Source organism: Anguilla anguilla, chromosome 3 (genome assembly GCF_013347855.1).
Source record: "Anguilla anguilla isolate fAngAng1 chromosome 3, fAngAng1.pri, whole genome shotgun sequence".
NCBI classification, from domain to species: Eukaryota; Metazoa; Chordata; class Actinopteri; order Anguilliformes; family Anguillidae; genus Anguilla; species Anguilla anguilla.
The window spans coordinates 28,049,714-28,075,917 of NC_049203.1; the positions used below are offsets into that span (position 1 = coordinate 28,049,714).

Genomic DNA, 26,204 nt, shown 5'->3' on the forward strand with positions numbered 1-26,204 from the left:
AGCTGAAAATGAGTTGTGCTTGACTGCTCCATTGTCGAATGCAGACCCCGTTGGACCAGCACAAAAGCTTCTGAAACGCAGCCAACAGCTCTACAGCTGAATCTTGCACACCAAGATAGGCAGAATTGCTAAAACGCCTGCACTATACTGTACTCTCAGAGGCCCCTTACTAGAAGGGAATGGCCTTCATCAACTGGACGTATGCACCAGAAAGGTACCCACTGACCACCAGAGCCACACCCCCAGTAAGGTACTTCAGGGTTTTCCATTCTCTGTGGCTTGTAGTTAGATATGATCCAAGAAACCGCATTGCCCCTACATTTCCTGACTTTCATGCTGTACCGCACGGCTACCACTAGGGGCTCCAGAGAACAAAAAGGCCAGTATGGATGTCATTGCAAACATAGAGTGCCTTTCATTTATTACTTTATAATTGAACAAATTGAATAGGTAGTGATCCAGAATACTGGAGAGTTATGTTTTCCAATTACTTTGGTAAAGTGAGTGGTGGACTGATTCTTTGAAAATTTGACAGAAAAAGTGGTAATGCATACACTAAGCAGTTTGTAATGCAGAAACAAAAAAATTCTACACATTTTCTGAAATATTACCCACTGTGTGTTGAGTTCAATAGTAGAATAAAATAAAACAAGAATGATGCAAATGTATAAGTATTTTACTGTTACCAAATTGAAACACATCCAAACTGAATAAATAAGTTAGTGAGATGATTAATCAAAAATACTTTTGGACTTCACAAAACAAAAGCAAAAATTCAAATTATGTCTCCCTGAAAAAGGCTCTAATACAAAGTTATTAAAGTGCCATTGTGCATCAAGATTGTTCAAATCCATTATAAATAAATCAGTTCCCTTGAAAAGTTTCACAATTTAAAAAATTCAGTACACACTTGAAAATCACTAACCTACACAATATGATGACCACTGCTCTTGAGTATTGTACATATTTACAGTTCACACAAATACATAACAAAACTGTAACAAAAGCATTAAAACAGTGTGTTTTTCTGTGGGGAATGGATCAGATTGGGTACTGGTCACCACTGAATGAACTATGGTTGGGTTATATGATCTTCCAGAATGTCTTCCCTGTCATGAACAATAACAGGAAAATCACTAATGTGCAACTGCTTGAAAGCTTAAGGACTGATGTGATTTTGTGCAGATTTTAGAAGCGTGTGATCTAACGTAAGACAGCACCACGATTGTAAAAATGAACATTGTAGTCATTAACAGTCCAACGAAGCGGCTTTCCGTTTGATTCTGTCCCCACAAGGCACGTTGAGTGGAACACGGGGCTGCTCGGGTCAGAGCAGAGTGCAGGTGGCAGAGTGCGAGCCCTGCCTGCCGCCGGAGTCCGGCGCTCTCTGCTGCCCTCTAGGCAGCGGCTGAGTGTCACTGCGGCCGATCTTCCCCAGCAGCACCTCGCTCCTCGCCTGGCCGGGCGGCCCATCGGCGGGCCGCCCCTCAGCCGGGGCCTCGCCCCCCCGCTTGCCCTGCCCTGCCGCCGACGGCCGTTTGAACAGAGAGATCTGCCCCGGAGGGTGGAGAGAGGGACAGGGACAAGGGGCAGTTATAACCTCAGTGCACTGTCTCTGACTGTACTTTACAGAAGGCAATATGCTCCAATAAACTGCAAATGTGGAGGCTTTTAGGAAAACACAATGACAAAAATTTCAAAACAAAGCATTCAAAAATTGCAATTACTGAAAGCGCCCATAATGTGTGCAATTCCAAAAAATATTTTGTGAAATGCTGAAAAGTTTTTTTAATCTGATCTTGATTAAATCACGTGTATACACTTTGCAGGACATCCCATTTCAGGAAGGGGCTGTTTAAATGGGATTCTGGGAAATACGATTCTTCTCAATTTTTCAGGAGTAAACTACGGAAGAGGATTAGGGTCACATGTGAACTTTTTTTTTGAGTTCTGACTTTAAAGTCAGAATTCTGAGATTAAAGTCAGAATTCTGACTTTAAAGTCAGAACTCAAAAAAAAATTGCACGTGGCCCTAATCCTCTTCCGTAGTAAACAAACCTAAGCTGCAGTTTCTACTGTAAAATTTTCAGAAACCTACCTTTCGACCAGACCCAAACAGGCCTCTGGATTTCACCTCTTTTGTGCCATTCTCTGACCTCTTATTGGAGTTTGGCTTTACTTCCGTTCCTGAACTGTTATTCTCTTCAACTTCAGAGGCTACAAAAAAAGATACATTACTATTATCTGTCATCATTTCGGGCCAGTAAAATGCTGATGATATTCCTACTGTTAGCTGGTTTACAGTGTTCACCATAATTATAATGTAAATATTATTTACCAAGGGTGCTAAGCAGAAATAATCACATTGAAATGTTTTTATAATACAAGCATTATAATCTGTTTCTTTATGAGCTCAGGATATCTGTCACTGATTTCACACTGCAGCCTTCCTTAAAGATATATATCAGTCCAAGATGGAAATCGACAGATTTAAAAACAAATACGCTAAAATTGTGATAGACTTAAGGAAACTGAATGTACAACTTTTCTAAATTATAATGACATTTCACAGCAGAGTATTTTAAAAAAACTATACATAATATAATGCCTGAAATGGGAAATAATTTGAATATTTGCCCAATAAAATCCAGAGACTATTAGTAGTATTCTCAGTGACTGAAGTCCTAAATTTTCATCTTGCCCTCATTTTGAGACAAACCCCTGTGATGGAGGTAGACCCCAGGAATAATATTTGACCTTCCCCCCTAGCTGATGAATTGCAAAAATAAACAAACTGAAATCAGTATTTAACTCAGTATTTAACTTACAAAATATATACAAAATATAGAAATAGCTTACCTTTCTGCACACCATCCACAACAGTTTCTTCTTTTATGATTTCAGATTCCTGAGGATAAGAAATGGTTGTAGAATGGTAACAAATCAAAACAGGAACTGCCATGGTAATACCTTGTGTAATAATCCAATATTTCAATTTAATGATGTTTCAAAGGGAAAAATACTGCCATTGACATGTACTGTACTCATCCATTTTTTGCATATAGACATTACACGTGTACAAACAGAAAGTAAGGTTGCAGCTATGCACAGTAAATAAACCAGGATTCTCAAGGTAATTGACTTTGAGAAAATGAGTGTTAAATGCAAACAATTTAAACTGTTATAATATATTCATAAAATGTCCTGACATGTAGTTTTTGTGATCGAGCAGTCAATATTTCTCAATATTTCTCTTATTGGTTTCAATGGGTGAACCACTTGTTATTGCCCTACATTTAACAGATACACCATGTCGGTGTTGCCGGCTTAAGAAATCTTCATTTTTTGAGATCAAAATTAGTATCAGAAGTTGGTATGACAGTGTAAGATAAGGCAGCACCTTCTCAACGTGTACACCAGGGAGAACACAGGAAGAGTGGAACTGTGAACTGTACCTGGGTTTTAGTTCCTAGACAATGGTCATTGTTCTCAACTGGATGAGTCCCCTTCTCTCCCAGTTTATCCTGAGGGTCCTCTGTTGCTGCCTCATCTTCATTCTCCTCTTCCTCTTCCTCCTCCTCTTCCTCATCCTCCTCCTCCTCCTCCTCCTCCTCATCTTCTTCCTCATCTTCATCTTCCTCATCCTCTTCATTTTCCTCACTCTCCTCAGGTGTTGTATGCCCAATTTCCTGTTTAAGGCAGCAGCAACCATTAGTCACTTCAGACAGCAGAGGAATGCAACAGCTGTTTTTTAAAAGAAAAACGCACCCCATTTCCCTGAATGCCTGTTGTTCCTGTATGTCCAATGTGGTAGTGCAGTGTAGTGGTGAGGTAACTGGGCTTAGAAAATTGTAAAATTGTGTAAGTTGCTCTGGATAAGACCAGCTACCAAATTCCAATAACATAATTAAATGCTAGTTTATCTATTTAAAAAAAAGGAGACAGCTTGATTCACTTTCATAAATTCATTCTATAAATAAAATGGTTTTTATTTTTACAATTCTGTCACTCATAACTAGTCTTCTGATTGAAATAAAATACCCATCAACTGTTTAACCACCATCTCAAAGACATCACTGACAAAGACTCTACAATAAACCATAGAGGCTTCAGGTAAAGGAAACATGGAAATGGCTGTGCGTACACTCTTCCTCTGCTTCAAGCTGAAGTGTAAAAGACAGGAACTCTATCAACATGACAACCTGCTCAACAAATATTCACATGAATATGTGACTGATTTAAAAGAAGAAGGAAAAAACAAGTAGGCAGGAGCACAAATGATTATACTTTTCGTATTTAAACAACATTCCTTCCCACCTACATCATCGGGAGGAATCTGCACTTTAAGGAACCCTATAAACGAATGAATTACAAGCATCTTGCTCTGGGTGCTGGCTGCAAAACAAGACAAACAAGAACAAAGTTCTTTATGGGATGATGAAGGGATTACCGCTACCGGAAGGTCACACAGGAAGGAAAAACAACTTTAAATTTGCAGGGTAATACGACTTAAAACGAGATATATAGTCCCAGAAGAAGCAGTTTCCTTACCAAAGGTCCAAGCGATATAATTACAATGGCACAGTATATTCTTGTTTCCCAAAAGTATAGCAAGCACTTCAGCCTCAGAACTGAAAGTAGTGGTAGAGGTAGTGGTGGCTGTATTAGTGGTAATGGCAGTCTATTTTATGACCAGTTAGGAATTCTGGGGTGGAGTTTGTAGAATTTGTGGAGTTCCACCAAAGTTTTCATAATTGAGCTATTATATTTTTATAACCTTCATAGCTCAAAAAGTATGAAGAATATCACTTAACAACATACAAGCAATGGAATAGGGGTCAAGGAGTTTATAGAAGTGAAAGTTCATATTTCTATCTTACTGTATGAGGCTCAGAAGAACTAGAATAAGAATAATAAGAATTAAAAGAAGAACAAGTAGCAGTAGTAAAGATTATGCAGAAGAACAGTAGTTTGCACCTTCAGCAAGCAAACTGATGGGAGTTAAATCTTCTTCTGGAGTGGAGTGTAGCACAGTGGGTAAGGAACTGGGCTTGTAACCGAAAGATCGCAGGTTCGATTCCCGGGTAAGGACACTGCCGTTGTACCCTTGAGCAAGGTACTTAACCGAAATTGCTTCAGTATATATCCAGCTGTATAAATGGATACAATGTAAAATGCTATGTAAAAAGTCGTGCAAGTCGCTCTGGATAAGAGCGTCTGCTAAATGCCTGTAATGTAATGTAATGTAACACTACCAGCTGCAAAGCCACCGGTCCATGTTGGGGCTATGACCGGCCACTCACCTGTGTTTTCCCCATCAGAGGGAGCGAGTGAAGCTGACAGCTGTAAAACACAGGGAGTATACAGGCGCCTGTTTACAGCGCTCGGGAAGACAATCAAAGAGGAAGGACTGGGGCAGCCAGGGAACCCACGGAAAGCCAGTAACTGAGCATGGAGTCTGCCACCATGGTTCAGGAGGCTGTATGCCAAAATAAACTGTGTTCCCTATAGCACAAGATGCCGTTTGCATTCAAGTTTAGAAGATACCACAGTCCCGATTCCCCACTGTATCACTCCCTGCCCATCTCAGTGGACCCAGGTACAACAAGCATCACTCACCAGTCACCAGTGTTGGCCAATACCCTCATTCAAAAATAACAGCCCTGGCTACACTGGATAATGTTCTCATCAAGCACTTGCTTCCTCTAAAGGGCTCATTTTTTACAAACTGCCAGTTCAGGGCAGCGGTATGCACATTCCTCTTCCTCTTCACCTTCTCCTTTTCCCTACACCAGTTCTTCACATGTTCACCTTATTCTTTACTTTCATCCTTCTTCCTCTGTGTCCTTCCTCCTCTGCTTCCCCTCCTTTTCCTCTTCTTCTTCACCCCCATTTTCATTGTCCTCTCCCACTTCTTCCTGATCTTGTTCCTCGTCACCAACTTCCCTTTCCCCTTCTCCTTCTCTCCCACCCTATCCTTCTCCCTTTCTCAGCATCGTCTTGCCCCATTCCTTCATCCTCTTTTTCTTCACCCTCTTCATTCGCCTCCTCACCCTCTTCCTCCTCCTCTTCCTCTCCCTTCCATTTAGCCTCTTCCTCATCTTCTATATCCTCTCCGGCTTCCTCTTCTACCCTGCTTCCTCGCTCTCTCGTTGTCTGCATCCTCTTCCTCACCTCCTCCCTCTACCACTTCTATGCTATGCTGCCCTTCTTCCTCCTGCTCTGAAACTCACCATTCCTCCCTTCCTTCCTCCTCCTGTTCAGTCTCATTCCACTTTCCTCTTGCCTCAAACGCACTCCCATTTTTCTCTCCTACTTCTTTCCTTCTTTGTTCTTCTTCTCCCCCCTCTTATCCATCATCTTTTCATAAACTCTACCATTCGTATTCCTCCTGGTTTAAATTCTGTCTCCATCTTTATGTTTTGCCTGCTCTTCAGCCACAATCTCCTTTTTAACCACCCCATCACCCCCTGCCTCTTGGGTGCTGGTGGCTCTGTTGTCAATTTAAGGCCTATGGGGGTTTTGCTCTTTGGGGCAAAAGACATTGTCAGCTGTAGCAAGCCACTGGATAACAGTACTTCAGTCTTGTTAAGGCCTGGTGGATTAGTTATCATTTGGCTTTCTGATGTAGATTTAACTAAAATTCTTCTAGGTGTGCTTTGCACCTCAAAGCTCTTCACTTTCCATCTGTATGAACTCTCACATCTCTGGGCTTTTACTTTGCTTCCTTGGATTTGCTTTTTCCTTTGTCTGAACTTCCAACTTCCACTCATTTAACTTAATCTTCCTTTGATTTCTTAGCCTCTACAGGTGTGATTTTCACCTTTGCAGGTTTGCTTGTGACCTTTACATGAGTGATTTCCATTTCTTGTTTAGATTTCATTTTCAGTTCTGTAGGCTTACTTTTGTTTTTTCAGAAATGCTTTTCACTTCCCTGAGTTTACTTTCAACTTCCACCATTGGTGTGGATTTTACATCCACAGTTCCACTTTTGATCCCAACAGCTTTAGTTTTCAACCACCTGGTTTCCATTTAACCTCCATTTAAGCCGCAGCCATACCACCACGCACTCTGCTCCTGCCGACTGGCTGAAGTTAAGAAAGTGTGTGCTTGGTTTGTACTTGGATGGGAGACCACCAGGGAATACTGAGTTGCTGCTGGACGTGGTGTTGGTGGGCCAGCAGGGGGCAATCTTCCCTCTGGTCAAATAAACCCCAATGCCCCAGTGCAGTGATGGGGACACTGTGCTATAGGAGATGTCGTCTTTCGGATGAGACGTTAAACCGAGGTCTTGACTCACTGTGGTCATTAAAGATCCCATGACACTATTTGCAAAGAGTAGGGGGTTTCCTGGTGTCCTGGCTAAAATCCCGGATCTGGCTCTCGCAAAAAACTTGCCACATAATCATCCCCTGATTTAATTGGCTAAAAAATGTTCTCTCCCTCCAGTGGAGCTTCTCAGTGGATTGTGGTTGTACTGGGCAGCTCCCAGGTGTGAATGTGTGTGAGTGTGAAGCAGGGCGTTCCTGCAAAAGAGCATCCGTTCTCAGCGAACCTACCCTGGATAAATAAAGGTTAAATAAAAAATTTAAAAAGTTTTCATTTTGACCACAACCACTTTGCCTTTGACCTCTACAGCTTTGCTTTCAACACATGAAGGTTTACTTTTGGTCTCAGTGGTTTTACTTCTGCCCTCCTCTCATCAGGTTTATCCTTGATCTCAACGGGCCAGCTATGGACTTTTGTGCTCTTCACTTGATTGAATGACTCTCAGGCATTACGTGACTGCCCGCATTTTCTGTTTTCCTCTTCTCTTCTGTGGATTTGCTTTTAGTCTCTCTGTGTTCTGCTGCACAACTGGCAGGCCGGTTTTTTTTCTCTTCTGTCAGAAATTCTGTTTTCGACCTCACTGTGCCAGCTGCTCCCAGATTGGGCTCTCCCTCTGGGCTCAGTGGTGCTGGCTTCGGGGCTCACAGGCTATGGCTCTTTCGTCACTGTGAGAATATTCTCCTTGCCCCCGCCAGCATTCCAGCGAGTCCTCTGTCGGGGCCCCCGTTTGAGCAGAGTTTGGGGACAACAGAAATCCAAAGCCGAAGCCCCCCAGAAGCTCGGCAGGCAGGGTTCATCTGGGGTCCAAATTTGTGCCTCCTCCCTGGAGGAGCCCACTCATGCGCCCTCTTAACCACTTTACCACACCTTTTTCACAACTTTAGCAGTCTTCCATCCCACCAGCAGAAAGCAGAAGGTAAAAACAGGGAGAGCTAGAGAAATGAGCGAACGGGCAAGGAGGCAGATAAGTGCTGAAACTCAAAGCTGAAAAACAGAGAGATGAAAGTCAAAGCCACAGAAAAGTGGCTCAGAAATGAAGATGAAGAAAGAGGGGTGACGGTAAAAACACAGCCGCTCCAAGCAAAGCCTGCTGTGGATGAAAGCCTCTTCTGTCTGCTCTGAAGTGACTCTGTAACCCTCTCTTTTCAAAAGTTTTCTTTTAAGCTGACAATTGTATCATTTCCCCCAAACAAAGCTTGGGAGATGGGAAATAGGGAAAGTATTTATCCCCCCAACCCAATCCCTAAGGAAATCCAAAGTGAGAAAAACACACTTGAGGAGCTGGTTTTTGCCACTAATTTGATAGCAAGTTCCACGACTCCACTCAACAATGAATGATACGTCACTGAGCGGATCCTACGCATGCTTTTGGGTGGAATGAGCTACTCATAACCATGAAACTGCCATCTATTTACATGATTCAATCCACCACACATGTAGGTAAATGATGAGCCTAGATGGGCTGAAAGGAATGTATTTATCATTATGTAATATAATGTTACTATGTTCTCAACCAGCTTTGCTGAGGGTGTACGGCATATGCTGTCATGCATCTTTATGAAATTTCTGAAGATTTCGGAAACAGCGCATTGCAGTAAAATTAAACTCAATAGTGTACTTAAGTGCATGTACTTCGAAAGACACAGAAAAGCTTAACTCAAAACAAATACAGAACTGTAAAAATCACAAATCACAGTTCACCGTGGGTTTAACCAAGGCTTAAGGTCCGCAATGCCAGTCACAGAGTAGAGCGGTTGCCTTAACAGACTGGTTTTGGTAGCATAAATCACACCAACAGAATCAGCAGCACTTCCTGTGCTTTAGGTCTTCTTGTGCTCAGACTCACCTTATCCTTGTGAACAGGTGAGAAGGTCACGGTATTGTCCCTGGGGTCCATCTTCATCACATGGGTCTGTCCCAAAACAGGAGTAATGTGAGAATTTAGAATTGCTGTCAATGACTAAGAAACACTGACAAATTTCATAAGTTACTGAAATGGAATGCACTACAATATTAATCAAGATCAAGTAACATTATAACATTACAAATATACAAACTATTTATGCATTCAGTCATTACATTTTTTAAATATACACTGCTGTGGAATAAATTTATCATTGTAATATATACATTAAACATTTAAATGCAGTAAAGTAGGAAAAATTGATATTAAAATATAATTTTTATATCTTTAGATTACAGAAAACAAGACAAAGAATAGTCTTTAGGGTTAAAAACCATAAAAACCAGATATGACGGAAATGAAAAAAAAAATAAAAAAACTGTCATGAATCCCCATAACGCATTTATAAAAGTACAATCAAAACAATAGGACAGCGAAGAAGGAATAAAAAATAAAAAAAACAATAAAATAATACGTAAATAACCTCAGTGAAATTTTTAGTCATCCCAATTTAAAAAGAGGCTCTAATGGCCTGTACTACGGGAGACTGTTCCAGAGTTGCAGGCCGTAAGTAATAAAAGCAGCCTTTTCTTCTCTTAAAAGCAGCCTTCGGGAAATAGAGCACGGGAGGCCAGGCCAGATTGGTCAGTTTAAGTGCTCTCTGGTTTTACGGCACCAGCATGTCTGTTATCAACTTTGGTGCCATTCTGCTTTTGCCCTATTTTTCTTACCAATTTAGAAGTTCTTATTGTCATAATCAATTTCTTTTAGCCATGTTTCAATAACCATACCATTGCATTTAACAAGATCTATATATAAATGTTGGCCATTACATTGCCAGAAAAGTCCACATTTACATAAATTATATTGTAGTGTATTCCATTACATGCGATGAACAACCTTTGTATTTTTTCATTATGCATGATTTTAATCTAGAAAATTGTTTGTGTGTTTTTACACAACAGAAATGGCTTCAAAATTATGATAGGTAATTGCTGAATTTGAAATCCAACACCTATTATTAAAAATAAAAATTAATTAATACTGTTCTATAAAAATTTGTAATATTTCATAAATGCAGTTCAGAACTATAAAGACTGGCTAACACCAAATACTGAGAACAAAACGAAAAATGCTATTTTTGAAATAACGCACCCCACTTAATATCAGCAGATAATGACAGGGAAACAAGAGTGGTGACATAAAAGCAACCAAAATTATTTATCGCCATGGTTACTGACATTTAAGAGCACTCCTGGGCAAAGAAAAGCACTTTCCTCAGCAGAAGTCTGTTTTTAAATAATGAAATCCTTTTCTACTTAGCACGGCACATTAGGAGCATCCTGGCCACTTAACTGATCACTATGAGATAAACAAAGTGAGCTAATGACTGAGAGCATCCGTCACATTAGCCCCCGTCTCAAATATTGCATATGGACTTCAGTTTCGTCGGATGGACAGCGGCTAACAAATTGTTTTTCAATTAACAGGAATTACTCGTCAAGGTGGTGTGCCTTCCTCTCTAAAAGAATGGATGGGGGCAGTGATCAAGTCAATATAACAGGAAATGTTGGTCAATAAGCAGTTGCCCTGACTGTAATAACGTGGGTGCACATTCCCAAAGGCTCTCAGAGTGCTGGTCTAGGGCCAGATTTCCCCTGTATTTTCCCATATAGCAGCCTAATTAACTGTAAGCAAAACTGATCCTAGATCAGCACTCCAACTGTCTGGGTGTGTGGGGGAATACCAGGGAGAGGTAGTGACAATGACAATAACTGCTGTTCTGATGGTACAACACGATGCGCGTCACGCTTTACAGTGCAGAGACAGGAAATAGAGCTGACACAGTAGCGCCTAAATGCACCACTCTGTTTTTGTGAACCGCAAAATCAGCCTGCTAGGAGTCTGGGTTCATTTCCTAGTTTTACATTTTTGCAATTCGTCATTTTTTGATCGCTTTCAGATTGCACGAGCCTTCGGGCCTCAGTGCCAAGTCCCAGCCGCGGTAATGCGAAGCCTCTGGACACACGCATGCATGCCAGCCACCTAGTGTGCGCCTAAACTCGTAATAATTTGGAGAAGTTTATTTAGCCACTCCGTTTGGACTCCTGTGTCTCTACCAGACACAAGGGAAGGTGAAAAGAGTAAACCGCACTCACCATGTTAAGCAGGTCAGTGCTGTTCCCGAACTCTTTCAAGCTCTCACTGTCGTCTGCGTTTTCGCCGACAGGGGGCTTCTCGTCCGTGGCCTTTTCGTGAAGCAACTTTCCTGTAATTGGAATAATGTGTGTCAGGCAACAGGCACCAATAACACAGCAGTGATTCAACAGACTATTTTGACCGGGTTGGCTAAATCTGAGACGGCATTCCTTTTACTTTCCTTGAGTCAACAGTTTTGTAAAATGCAACATGGAATATCAAGTGGATTTCCCATCCATTACATTAAAATTCATTTCCTGAGCTCACTGAATTGACATAGAATCGACCCAACCCTGATCCCCCTTGGGAATTTGAAACAAACACACGGGCATGGATCTGTGGTAGGAACCTGAAAATACTGACCACCTAATGAGAACATAGAGGCATACTTGTCTTGTTTAAATAATGACAGATCATTGTCCTTGCACTGTCATACTCAAATGAGAACAGAAGTAACTCCGCCGTTGATGTCAAGTGCAGTACCGTTCTTAGCAGACAGAAGGTCCTTCAAGGGGCGAATGCCATTCCGGATCTTTCCATCGGGCAGGTCTCTGGGGAGGCGTCTGGGGGGGAGGGTCCGGATGCGTGTGGGCAGGGAGGCGTTCAGGCTGGCGGAGGTGAGAGGGGGCAAGGTGCGGTACATCAGCCCAAACGGCTCTGGAGATCGCTCCTGAAAGACATCATAGCATCGCTATTATCATTATTACTCGTTATCGTGGGCCAGCCATTCTAGTGCAGAGCAGTTTACACAGGAGTCCTGACAGGAATAACAAGAACAGATGTTCAGTAACACAGGAAATAAGCACCGAGCTGAAAAATGTTGTAAGAATATAATCGCACAGTAGGAGGCCAGATCACTTTGTGCAACAGATTTTTTGCACAAACCTGGTCCTTAACAATTCCCCTGAACAGCTAAATAGAAACGAGTTATAAGTACGCACACAGACCGTAACACTGATCGAGATTTCTTACTATATTATGTGGTTTTAATTAACCAAACTATTCACAGTTACTCATAAAAGTGCATAGCTCTACAAATGTGTTTTCACTGGTGGTTTAGCAATGCAGAGAACAGTGTACCTGCCATTGGAACGACTATTGGGTGATAGAATGCTGACCCCTTGTGGAACACACGTAAAACTGACACTAGTGTTAAACTAAGCTGGGGTGTCCATGTATTCCGATAGCTCGAGTTACATTTCTCACAGCAACTGTCAAATTATTCTCAATGCCAGAGCCCTTCTTCAATAACGCCCCCTCTCCCTCCTCCCTCCCCCATCCCCAAAAAAGCCAGCACCATTACACACAGAACAAATCAGGCAACAGATAGGGTTTTCACACTGTTTAGCCCTGGGGTAAGAGTACTCCAGAACATTCATAGCCCAGGGCTAAAGGAGCCATTAGCCCCTAATCTTCATTCACAACTGCATCACGCTGACCTTACCCTGGGGTTATCTTAACTTCCTGGTGAAAATGTTTGTTTAAGAGCACAACTGTAGTCATAGGGGGCAAGGGCATGATTTTTTTTATCCCACCCAGTTACTTGGACTTAAGTACCTAAACAGCTGTTTATGCTAATGCTGCTATGCTAATCGCTCCTATATCAAACTACAGTAAAACTGTTTTCACCAAACACACACATTCAGTGACTGATGACCCACCCTCTCCCTCCGCCGCACCCGTGCGGACAGGCTCCGGTTCAGGGTGCTGGAGGCGATGCTGTCCCCCAGGAGCTCCGTGTGGGACTTCTCCAGGTAGCCGTCAATCACATCGTCCTCCTCCAGAGACACGTCCTGTGTGTCCTTGGGCCTGGGCGTGGCCAGCACCAGCATGTGACAGCCACCGCACGCTACCTGGATCATCACACACGCACGCACACCCATCCACGCACACACACATGTACAGACACAGACACACACATACACACACACCCACACACACACACCAATCCACACCCACAGACACACACACACACACCAGTCAGCATGGCAACCGATGTCTCTTAGCATGACCCGGCATGCATAAAATTCAATGGAGCTTGCCGGCCACCCCAGAGTGCATTGCTCTGAACACCACCCAAAATGTCTAAAAGCCACCGAGAGCAGAGCTGTGTGCTTGGGCAGACACCTTCACTTCACTGCAAAAAAACTTATTATCAATAAGCCAGGAAACATTGCAGAAGGGGCATAACTAATATATGGCTTAAATGTTACCATCATCACTGTCTGCGAGTGTGTACTATATACTGTACATGTTCTGTACACTGAGCTGCCCACTTGGCCAGGGCTGACCTGGAAGAGAGATTATATATATTTCACTCCTACATATGATTCTGGCAGCTTAAATGCAAGATAAGTAAACGATAAAGAGTCCCACGCAGCACTGCAGTGCGGGGGATTGGCTGGCAGGTGGGGAATGAGAGGCGGTCGCTCACCGTCTGCACACAGTATCTGAGGAAGCGCGGGCAGAGCGTCGGCTCAAACTGGTTGGTAAAATTCTCCTCTCCCAGGCCCAGTTTTCCATGCCTCCCGTCCCCGAACGTGTAGAGAAGGCCCTTGTCTGGAGCCGGGGCGAGAGAGGGAAAATAAGAACCCGGGGAAGATTTACCCGAATCGCGGCTCAGACGCGCGGCATCCCACGCGCTCCCCCCCGCTCCGTTCCCTCCCGTCTGGCGAACGGCTCTGGAACGATTGCGTTCGATCGCGGCTAAACGCCGCCGATTGGCTTCCCGCGCCGCTGAACGCTCGCTAACGGAGCGGCGAGAGAGCTTCCCCGCCGCCGTCCCCGTCACCTGCATTCTCGACCGCCAGCGCTGATCGAATGAGCGATAATGGAAATTAATTCGATCCAAACAGCTCTCCCCGGGGCGCGCGAGCCGTGCGAACGGAGGGGAGGAGGAGGCGCGGGGAGGCGCAGGGAGGTGCGGGGAGGCGGCTTGCCTGTGATGACCGCCGTGTGGTTCTCTCCGCACGCCGCGTGCTTGACCCGCCCCTTCCGGAAGTGCTCCACCGCTCGGGGCAGGGGGGACTCGGAGGTGAAGGTGCCGTGGCCCAGCTGCCCGAACTGGCCCAGCCCGAACGTGTACACGTCGTCCTCTGGAACGCAAGAGGGGCAGAGCCTCAGACGGGAGCCATGTTAGGAGGCCAGGCCTGCCGAAGGGTCTGGTTATTACTGCAGGCGGAGGGTAGAGACCCTCGGGCTGTTTGGCTCCAGGCTGACACTGTGCTGGATACTATACGGTCTATATGAAATTAACAAGGCTAGATGGCAGATGGCCTGGTCATGTCATTGTGTACCATTCATTATGTAAACTACCTATGTCGAACACACATTGTTTTCGAAAAAATTTAGCTTAAAAGCTCTTTGTAGGGACACAATTAAAACCAGTATGTACACATGAAAGCCATTAACGCAACAGCAAACAAATCAAATGACTCTGCAACAATGAACTGCGAGCCGGTCGAGCAGATCCATCTTTTTTCACTTCGACTCATGATATGCCATGCTGAATCTCAGACCACAAAAGCTGTCAGAAGATGGGAGTTCAAGCTGAAAAAAACTCCTCCTGAAAAAGCGTGTAAAAGCGCCTCTTGGGCCCGGTGGTATTTATTAGGGGCCTTTACTGTACCTGTGAGAGCCACGGTGTGCCCTCCTCCACAGGCCACCTGCAGGACCCCGTCTGGAATCGCCGGCACCATCTGCGGGACCCTGTGCTTGTCCAGCAATTCGGGAGGCAGGCCCAGCTTCCCGTTGTCGCGCTCCCCGAACGTGTACAGGTCCCCGTCGGCTGCAGCGGCGACAGGAAACGGGGAACAGGGCCTTAATCACAGGGATTCAAGCCCAGGTCCACATGTATTCCTACGTGTCCCAGGTCCCCTTGCAAACAGTCCTGTCACTTAATCAATACAAAAGGGTAACCTCTTTCTAAAGACATCATTGGCCACGGCACACTACAGGAAATGGAAGCCTCAGCTGTTGAACTGAGCCGACTAAACTGAACCGATCAAGTCCTACAATGAATATGGACAATATAAATATCTTCTGGCAGAATGTGGAATTAAGGTGGTAAATAATCCCTCATTAGATATTTGAAATGAGAAATTGTAATCTATTTAAAATCAGCTGACAGCTCTTTATAATTCAGGAATCGCGATTAAGGTTGGAACAAAAGCCACCGCACACGGGGATCCAGGCCGAGGGCTGGCGCCTTCTCAGCACTGCTGTAGCGCGCCGTAATGCATTAGCCGATTCAATAAGGATGCGCGGAGGCAGGGTAAATAATAGCGCTAGCTGAGGAGAAAGAATGAACCCAGAGGCTGCTAAGTTTCTTTCAATAGCACTGCTTAGAGTCAGTGAATCACTGGGGACAGTTAAACAGCGCGCGAGTACATCCATATTCTCCCTGGAAAGGTTGGACGCTACAGCCATCAATTTCCCCTGCGCGTCCGCTAACACGGCGCGGCGGAGCCTGAGAGCGGGAGGCGGAGGCTGACAGCGGGCGGCGGAGGCCGAGAGCGGGAGGCGGAGCCTGAGAGCGGGCGGGCGGAGGCCGAGGGAGGCGGAGCCTGAGAGCGGGCAGCGGAGGCCGAGGGAGGCGGAGCCTGAGAGAGGGAGGCGGAGCCTGAGAGCGGGCGGCGGAGCCTGAGAGCAGGCAGCGGAGGCCGAGGGAGGCGTAGCCTGAGAGCGGGAGGCGTAGCCTGAGAGCGGGCGGCGGAGCCTGAGAGCAGGCAGCGGAGGCCGAGGGAGGCGTAGCCTGAGAGCGGGAGGCGGAGCCTGAGAGCGGGCTGCGGAGGCTGAGGGAGGTGGAGCCTGAGAGCGGGAGGCAGAGGCCGAGAGCGGGCGGCGGAGGCCGAGGGAGGCGGAGCCTGAGAGAGGGAGGCGGAGCCTGAGAGCGGGCGGCGGAGCCTGAGAGCAGGCAGCGGAGGCCGAGGGAGGCGTAGCCTGAGAGCGGGAGGCGGAGCCTGAGAGCGGGCTGCGGAGGCTGAGGGAGGTGGAGCCTGAGAGCGGGAGGCAGAGGCCGAGAGCGGGCGGCGGAGGCCGAGGGAGGCGGAGCGCCGTACCGGTGACCAGGGCCGAGTGGTAGTACCCGCAGGACACCCAGGACACGGGCCTCCCCACAGCCACCTCCTGAGGGGTCACGGCGTGGGCCTGAGCCCCCAGGCCAATCTGACCCTCCGTGTTATCGCCCCACATGTACAGCCTCCCGTCCTCTGGGGAACAAAGCAACAGAAAATAATAACAATCAATCATTACATTCATAATAGTACTACTACTACAACTTCTACTACGACTACTACTGCTACTAATAATAATAATAATGGTGCCAAATTGTTAAGACCTTTCATGCAATACACTGCAGCCCTAAGTGCTTTCAGAGAGAAAGCACACAAAAAACAGAGCAGTGAATAGATAATCAGACCCCAGTGCTAAAACATGGTAGTGATAAAAAACAAGACATGAGACAAAACCATAAAACATACTAAAGAGAAACAATTTAGGGACATCATAGATCAATATAATAAAAAGCAAAGCAGCTAAAAGCCAGGATAAAAGGTGTGTCTTCATGCTTTTTAATCCACACTTGATGCTTCTCCAATGTTTCTTCGCAATGTTTAGATTGAAGAATAAACAGATATATAAACACAGCACAATATATTTAAAATCTATTATTTAAAATAATAAAACAATCATTTAAAACAATATACAGTATATAAGCAATAACATATAGTAACAAATACAATTACACTTGCTTACACTAATTTAAATTTAATAATTTTATTGTACCAGGATTTGTTCCCCAATGCTTGCACTCACTGCTGACACCGCTGTCAACCAAGGGGAAAACAGACAGGACACACTCCCTTCCAAAACGTGGTGCCCTATTTCAGAGTTGCTAAGTGTAAATTTTAACATAGACAAATCATTAAAAAAAATAAATAAATACATCAACAGAGCTTGCTGAAAGACACAGAGTATAAAAGTATTACTTTTCCATCCATCCATTATCTATACCCGCTTATCCTCAGCAGGGTCGCAGGGGAATGCTGGAGCTTATCCCAGCATGCATTGGGCAAGAGGCAGGAATACACCCTGGACAGGCCACCAATCTATCGCAGGGCACACTCACCATTCACTCACACACTCATACCTATGGGCAATTTAGAGTCTCCAATTAGCCTACCTGCACGTCTTTGGACCGTGGGAGGAAACCAGAGTACCCGGAGGTAACCCATACGGACACGGGGAGAACACGCAAACTCCACACAGAAAGGCCCAGGCTGGGATTCAAATACAGGACGTTATTGCTGTGAGGCGACAGTGCCTCCAACAATGCCTCTGAGCCAATAACACGCAAATCTTTTTCTGAGGAATGAAACGAACAGCCGGTTGCCAGTTGAGTTGAGCCTGATTTAAATTTCGTCGCACGACCCCTTTCGACAAGTGTCGCGCGACAAAAATGATGTTTTGCATTTATACTTCGGCAAAGGGCTGCGGAGAGGGTTCTGTTGTCTATGGTAACGAGACAGCTGATGTTTACATCCGTGAAAACATTGCGGCGCCCGGTGAAATTACTGAGAAATAGGGGAGGAATAAATTTTATATAGGCTATACTTTTGTTTAAAACAATGATGCAAACAGAAAAAAGAAGACGATCTGTCACTCAGGTAAATTGAAAATAAAGACATATCCACGACATTGAATTTTGATGTTCTACTTGGCTGTCCAATCAACACTGTGCGACAAAGTATGAAGTTCTGAAAATACATCGTTTTTGTCATGCAACACTTGTCATAGGGGTCGTGCGACAAAGTATAAATCAGGCTTTACAAAGAAGAAATGGCTGACTTTGTTGTTAAACGCACAGCTCCACTAGAGATCCAGCTACGCCCAATCAGCACTAGAACAAACAAGCCCTACAATCCATCTCAAGAGCTGAGTCATAAAAGTCATGGGAAAACAAGAGTGAACACTGGTCTGGCTTTTGGTCAGTGGAGAGAGCGGAGGGAGTTGAAAGGACTGAAAAGTGGCGCACGGTTGGCTACCCTTCTTCTCGGCTGGTGACATCAGCCAAGTACGTTAAAGCAGGACCAAAAACAACATTTGACGTTGACATTTTGCTTTCTTTAGGCAAACGTTATCGATGATCTCATTATTCAGACAGAACCCTGACAGACTAGGGAACGCTAGGGAAACAACTCCACAGTCAACCAGTCCCTGCTCGCTTGTGTACTTTTTGCCTCCATTTATAAACAGCTTTTGCATTTTTTACATCCTTTAATACAGCCAGGTACTGAGGCAAATCAGCTTAAGTACCTTGCTCAAGGTACAGCAGTAGTGTCCTAGATTGGAATCCAACCGAGGTAACAAGCCCAGTTCCTAGCCCATTGTCCTAGCCCTGCCAAAGGCATAATTAAAAGTCAGTTGTCAGTGTGTTGTGGGGTTAATGTTAGCCAAAACTTTAATGGATAGCCACTGTCCTCTAACAACCACTGTAAATGCATTTCCTGTAAATCCACTTCCTTTAGTGTTGCCTCATGTACTCCACTTGACTGTAGTGACAGTTAAAACATCTACATAACAAGAACCAATGCACCTACACACACCTAACACACACGTATCTTACACTATTTGACCGTCCAAAGCAGGTCTCCCATGTTCCTTGTGTCTCTAATTCAAGAAGCTTACATTGATTAACTCCATAGAGGCACAATATAAATAGCCAAAACTGGACAGAAATCACGGTGCAGGAAAAACTCTGCATCCGTATCCTGCGTTCAGGCATTCATATTTGCAGCACATTCATAGCATCACCAAAAAAGCACAATGGTCTGGATGCATTTAAAATGCAAACTCATTATTGACCATCACCTGACGAAGACCCGGGTGCTGGTCAAAACATTGATCATGTCGTTGTGGCACGTGATAAGCCACCGGTTTAAGGAGCAGGGATGCTTGTGGGTGGACAGTGCTTCCCTTCTCCAGTCTAAGCAGAGCCAAAGGCGGGCGAGCAGGTCTTACCTGTGAGAGCCGCGGAGGTGTTGGACCCTGCTGCCAGCATTCTGATGGGAGCATGGCTGCTGAAGAAGTCCACCCGGTGGAAGGACGTCTTCTCTTCACAGTTTCCAAGGCCCAGCTGACCCTCGCTGTTGCCCCCAGTTGTGTACACGTTCCCCTGAGCTGTGATACGCAGGCATTACCACCATATCGATGAGTGCTACACCCAAGGCTCCAAATCATGGGCGTCCGATCTTACCTGAGGACGGCTAGAGTGGGTGCAGACTGTTTTTCTTGCCTGGTGCTAAAACACACCAATAAACGAATCAACTAATTATGGTCTTGGATCAAAATTTGGTGGTTTTAGTGGCATTATGAAATAGAAGCCAGTCCCATACTCTAGCCCTTCTCGTATAAGACACCAGTGGTACTTTCAAGTGATCCTTAAAAAGGTTCTTAAAAAAAAAAAGTATTATTTTCAATCAGTATACACACAAATACACACACACACACGTACAATTTTCACATTTCTTCCTTCTTGATCTTTTCCCCTCTTTCTCTCCAATTTGGAATTTCGAATTGAAATATATCAGCTTGTGGCTGCAAACTCTACTATCGATCTGGGAATACAGACCGTGCTCTCCTCCAAAGCACGTGCCTGTCTGTGCTCTCCCGAACTGACAGCTGGGCTTACACAGACATGAGTCAGAGGAATACACTTCATGTGCAGCTCAACAGATGCCCTTGTGGGAGTGGCTGGTGAGTGATGACAGGCTGTTGACCTGGGAAATGAAACCATCCCATCGCTTGGTGGCGCTAGAGCCAACTGTGCGCTGCTTTGCATGCCTGCCGGCACCGGATTCAAAACCAGACCGTGGGGCCCGTCCGTGTGCTAGGACACTACCTTAACAGGTTGAGCCACCCAGCAGCCCACTTTTGTTGCCACAATTTTGATTGATAAACATCTAGGCTAATCACAGTAAAAGTCCTAAAATAAAAATGTGCACTTACATGTGTACACTATCGTGTGATTTCTCCCACAAGCAGCAAGCTTCACCTTCTCAGACTTCAAGGCTTCAGAAAAAATAAAGAGCAGAATCATGATTTTAGATTATGCATCTCCACAAGTTTAATTTTAAAAGCTATATGAATTAAGAAACTGCTAAATACTCATGACTGTTCATGAACAGATTTCTGACACTCAGACACCAAGGTATATTTCCATTTTGAAAACTGTAAACTGAGAGGTTCAGGTCTAGAATTCCGAAAAAAGTAATCACACATTCTTTGCACATATGTTGAGAGCATGGAAAAAATGAATGTGCATCTGAAAAAAGAAATTTTTCATTTTTTGAAGAAAATGGCTTTTGTTAATACCACCTGAGATGCCCTCTCCCAGAGGAGCGAAAAATCCACTGTCCAAGCAGAAATTAACCCGTGAAGCCACAGGCTACGTCACAGCACAAATGTAGCATGACTGCACCTCAGTGTTCTGATGCCCACTGCAGTTCCTTACATTCCCTTTTAACATTATCTTTTTTAAATGAAACAAGACAACTGTTTTCGTTGACACTGCAGCCTTTCTACTCATTGTTCATATGCACCTCAAAACTGCTGTCACCTATTTCAAGAGCTTTGGCACACAATATTATGGTTGTCATGTTGCGGCAAGAACAGGCGAGAAAATAGCGCTTAGTTTTCCCTTTAAGAAACAACACCCTACAGCACGGAGGTGCTGATTGGGTCTCCAGTGGATATCTAGCTGTATTACAGCACATTCAGTCCACATGTGGAGGGAGGAAATTCCTAGATCTGCATTTTTGATGTGCATCAAACTAAAACGTAGCCTAATTCAGTCAGCATAACAGTATCATATACCAATATACAGGGCTCCTTACTGAGAAGAAAAAAGACCCTAGTTTTAGGCTTGAGTGTACTGCCATTTCCTCATAATCCTGTGTAAACGCAATGCAAAGCAAAGATTAAAGGATTTACATTTAAAAAAAATAATATCCCAGAGATTCCTAAAGCCAGCCCTGGGGGACACCTGTGTATGCTGGCTTCTCCTCTGAGGGTATAGCAATTTCCAGAACCTAATGAGCTATTAACTCACATGCTACATTATATACACCTGAGGGACTGTGACTGGGTGACTGACAGGCAAAAAGCACATTAGAGTCATAACTGCGCAAAATCTGGATTTATTGAAATCTAACATCTGGTTACTGAAATCTAGCATCTGCCTGTGGGAAACAACAGCTTAAAAAAAAAAGACAATAGCAATCAGGGGACAGATCTACACACGCGTGCTCTCAGTTACCTTAAATAATTAGGGATATGGCTAAAACAAAAATAAAGATTTCTCGGGGGTCACCAGGAAAATGTTGGGAAGCCCTGAAATACTCAATTCCAAAAATATGCTAAGCAACACTGTAAATGTAAAATATACTGCATCAGAGGTGCAAAAGTCCAGTCTAGAATGGCCATTGGGCGTTTGCTGTCATTTTGGTCCAAGAAAATATTCTGGCTTAAAGGGGAATTTCAACATAAAATGAATTTCTACTTGTAGCTGTTACCTAGATTAAAATGAGCTCTCAGACAGCTCTCAGCCATCTCTGCCTGTAGTGAGTGCTGAGATATAGCCCCAAACTAGTGCGCATGCTCCAGGTACCTGCTTTACTAAAGACTACAACAGGCAGGCACTTGCAGTCAATGGGTCCACCAGTCCATCAGACATAGCCAGTCACAGGCTGTCACTCCTACTGAATACAAGCGGTTTGTGTGATCAGTTCAGGTACTCTACTGCTCAAGTTCTACCAGAAATAAAATGCCGCTCCAGGGGGGCAAAATGCATGAGTTCAGCGTAAATAAGATTTTGAATAACTGAATAAATGATTTATGCAGTTGACTCATAGCAAGCTATTTCAGACACGGTCATGACTTGTGCCATATCTGGCTGTCATGATAATAAATCCGACAATAAAAGACGTTTGTGGGCATGCCAGTGGTGAGAGAATGGGAGAGAGGAGATGATGGCATGTTTGTTTGTTTTTTTTAAACAGCCGTACAACCCAAAAAATTCAGATTCAATACTGTATCTGGTTACAGAAAAATGTTTCCACCAAGGATGCATGTACTTGTATCTATATTATCTACTTTATGAAAAATGTCAGCTTAAATAAATAATTGGGCTGGCGGACTAATTAAGAATGGAAATTGGAACAAAATTCTAAAATGGATCACCCCTGCTACAGAGGAACGTTATGAGGAAGCGCAGTGCAGTTTTCTCTATGGTACTGCTTAAGATCTGTGGGAAAGGACTATCCAAGAACACTCCCAGCAACAGCCCACTCCACTGTCACCCAGCCGTGCTCCAGCCTCCATAAGCGCACTCAAACAGTTACACATTTTATGAACCCAAGAGTTACCTTGGAAACGGGCCATTCTGGCTGTACATTCCTTGATCTAAAACGCTACTCAAAACAGCCTTGTTCCTTTCACAGTGCATTTAAGAAAAGATTGTATCACCGTTTTGATCACAGCACAGAGAATGAAAATAGGTGTAAAAAAAAAAAAAGACTAATTAATTCCTTGCATTTATATAGTGCTTTTCTCACCAGCCGGCAACTCAAAGTGCTTTACATACTGAGGGGGAAACTTGCCTCAGCTAGCACCAGTATGTAGCACCCCCCTGGGTGATGCACGGCAGCCATTTTGCGCCAGGTGCTTCCCACACATCAGCTTAGGTGGACGGGGAGAGAACGACTTTTAGCCAATTAAATCAGGGAATGCTTAGCAGGCAGGTTGAGAAGCCAGGTTGGGAATTTAGCCAGGACACTGGGGAACCCCCTACTCTTTCGATGAGTGTCATGGGATCTTCAATGACCCCAGTGAGTACGGACCTCGGTGGAACATCTCATCTGGAAGACACAGTCTCCTACAGCACAGTATTCCCATCACTGCACAGCGGCTTTGGGGTTTAGTTGACCAGAGGAAAGATCGCACCCAACATGCCCACCAATACCACTTCCAGCAGCAATTTAAGTTTCTTATCCTAGTACTAACCAAGCCCACACCTACTTAGCTTCCACCATTCAGCAGGAACAAGTTACATGGTGTTATGGCTGCTGGCAAGGATGAGTTCTGATTATTTAAAAGAGAAATTGCAATTGTTTATCAGCTTTAACAAAGCAGCAAATGTATATCAGATGGCTGTGGCATTAACCTGGTTTCTTGAAGGGGACTTTTGCACTTTTTACAAATAAGATCTATCTAAATTTAAAGATGCTTTCTGTTGCTTGCAAGAGACACCCATCATCAAAGAGGCAGCAGCTGTGGATGCCAGCAGAACAACAGAACACACTTGCTGCACTTAGCAAAAATCTTAAAACACAGACAAAGGGAGCAACAAAATTCAGCATGACTCACCTTTCACACAAGTGGGCTTGTTCACTGTGGTCTTTGTTCCCAGGCCAAGCTGGCCCCAGTTATTACTGCCAAACATATACAGCTTGCCATTGTCTGTGGGGGCCAAAAAAACAACACGTCTGAAAATGTGAAAATAACATGTCATGAGCTGCTACATAGGGGACACTCACTTCAACCATTAATCCCATGGAGATTCAAAGTTGAAACAATAGCTTGTGCAGGCACAATTCTAAAAATGGCACATACACCCCTGTTTTAGAGATGTAGAATGAGTTGCCTTTGTTTTACCATTGCGTAATCTTGCATGTTCTTTGCAAAGACTAAAGGACTGGTGCTTCCAAAGACATCTTTATTTGTGTTCTGTGACTGATCATCTCCAAACAGTGAATACAGTAAAACAAACGTCAATGATTATTATCAGCTCAATATAACAGACCATGGCCCACTTAATTTTACAGAAACTATCCGTAGGAATGTGTGAATTTACAATACATGAAGACAACAAGATAACAACTGTTCTAACTGATTAGAAAGGTGTTCTAACCGATTAGCTATACAACCAGTTTGGCCACTAAATAAAGGCTAATTGAGGTATATACTCATGTGATTGTAGCGGCCGAACGTAATGTACACTGTCTATGCTAATCCATTTCAATAGCTAATGATGTACAAAAACGCACGCGATCACTCCATTTGGATAGATGCTAGACTGCAAGTTACAGTCAGGACAATCATTTTTAGATGCTCTTTATGCTCTGCTTGTCACCTGTTATCAACGCTGTATGTTCATCCCCACATGAGATCCGCAGGGGTGTGTCATTTTTCAGCCAGAATTTGCTGGGTACATTATCGGCAAACTTGCTTTTACCAAAGGTGAAGACGGCTCCAGATTCTGTTGAAAGAGAATTTTAGAAAAACAATACTGTATATTAAGCATGTCGGTATCTAGTAGGTAGGCTAATTACACTCACAAACAAATCTACCATAAAAATGTTAGTTAACACGCTACATGGCTAGATGCTTTACTAACTCTAGCTAGTTTAACAAGTCTATAGCAATCTAAAAGAGGTTTTTGCGAACGTGCACTTGCTTGTGTCGGCGGTAACAGCAATAGATTTCGCTTGCAGTCATATCTGTCCTGAATGTAAGCTAGTCAGGAATTCTTCACGGTAAGAAGAACTTTTACGACAACTGTCAGCTTATTTAACTAATAAGTTAATTGGCGACTAATTACTGTCATCTCGGTAGTTCAACCAACTACGTCGAAGTCTAAACACAATTTATAGCTACCCTTATATTATGGCTGACATTACATTAGCTCAGTAGCAACAAGTCTAGAGATTTAGATTTATTGCAAACCAACCTCTTTATTCGTTAGGAAAGATGAAGCAACCAGCTAGCTAGCTAACCAAGCTTACAATAAACTTTTGAACCAAAACAAAACACGAAACAGCAGAAGTTCGGTCCTATTAAATAACTTAGACTAGCTAGCTAATTAGCAAGCTAGCAAACTTACCTCACTAGATAGATTAATGAACATGTAACGGTCCTGTGAACAAATTTCCCCAGACAGGCAAACAATACTGATTTTCAGCTGTATAACGTAAGACGAAAGATGATCTAAGCTCCTGCTGTAATGTTAGCTAACTAGACTACAGTAGCTTACGATCAAGCTAGCGAGTTCACTTACCAGGTATTTCGTCCTCCGCCTCTCCTGCCATATTTCGAATGCACCCCGTCTTGTTCTTGTACAGATCGGTGGCTTTGGCTCAGTTTTTTGTTGCTATCGGAGACGACCCGGAAGTAAACATAATTTTCTTGTAGCAACCAAAGGTCACAGTTGGCAGAAGCACAAGCACTAGCGTAGAGGACTGTTCCACATCTCGGTGAAGAGGATACGATTTTTGTTTAGTTATGTGAGAGAACATATTTTTGTATGTATTTCATCAAATCTTTTTGGTCTGATGGAAGAGACCTTTTTCTTGCGCTTTCAATTTTCAAAGCCAAATGCAGTGCCACATACGCAAATTTAGCAGCTGATATCATTTGAATTATCTGTAACCTTAGGATATAAATTACTGATTTGCCACATCTCAGTGTCGTCGTAGCTAACTTACCGTTATCACACTGTAAACTTATACTGGAGCTAATATTGTGTGACGTGCTAATAGTTATTGGTCTAATTATGAAGCATGGACCATGTAAGACCAATAATTGTTTAGTGAATTGAATTTACTGCCCTTGTACACAGTTTACGGCCATCTGAAAGAGAACAATCACTTTTGACATGAACTCTTTAACCACAGGGGTTCCCAATATGTGGTACAGGAATCCCAGAGGAAACAGTGTT

The 26,204-nt window shown here is 43.9% G+C and overlaps 1 protein-coding gene across 1 annotated transcript; it reads right to left on the bottom strand.

The window, feature by feature from the left end:
- Nucleotides 1-404: 404 nt before the first annotated feature.
- On the bottom strand, nucleotides 405-25,646 carry rpgrb (retinitis pigmentosa GTPase regulator b). Its single transcript, XM_035407974.1, has 17 exons — nucleotides 25,545-25,646; nucleotides 24,621-24,746; nucleotides 23,855-23,947; nucleotides 20,438-20,500; nucleotides 19,451-19,609; nucleotides 16,492-16,641; nucleotides 15,060-15,218; nucleotides 14,371-14,526; nucleotides 13,866-13,990; nucleotides 13,093-13,284; nucleotides 11,915-12,101; nucleotides 11,392-11,501; nucleotides 9,176-9,241; nucleotides 3,456-3,689; nucleotides 2,860-2,908; nucleotides 2,099-2,217; nucleotides 405-1,552 (listed from the first exon to the last, which is right to left on the bottom strand). Exons 1-17 carry the CDS (start codon nucleotides 25,573-25,575, stop codon nucleotides 1,328-1,330), a joined length of 2,244 nt encoding a protein of 747 aa, XP_035263865.1. The 5' UTR covers nucleotides 25,576-25,646; the 3' UTR covers nucleotides 405-1,327.
- Nucleotides 25,647-26,204: the final 558 nt, after the last annotated feature.

Excerpts from the sequence above, each read along its gene's own strand:
- rpgrb (XM_035407974.1), bottom strand. The coding sequence starts at position 25,575 with ATGGCAGGAGAGGCGGAGGACGAAATACCTG. Across the intron at positions 2,909-3,455 it reads GTCTAGGAACTAAAACCCAG|GAATCTGAAATCATAAAAGA; the intron begins GTACAGTTCACA and ends TCTTATCCTCAG. Across the intron at positions 1,553-2,098 it reads TGTTTGGGTCTGGTCGAAAG|ATCTCTCTGTTCAAACGGCC; the intron begins GTAGGTTTCTGA and ends CCTCCGGGGCAG.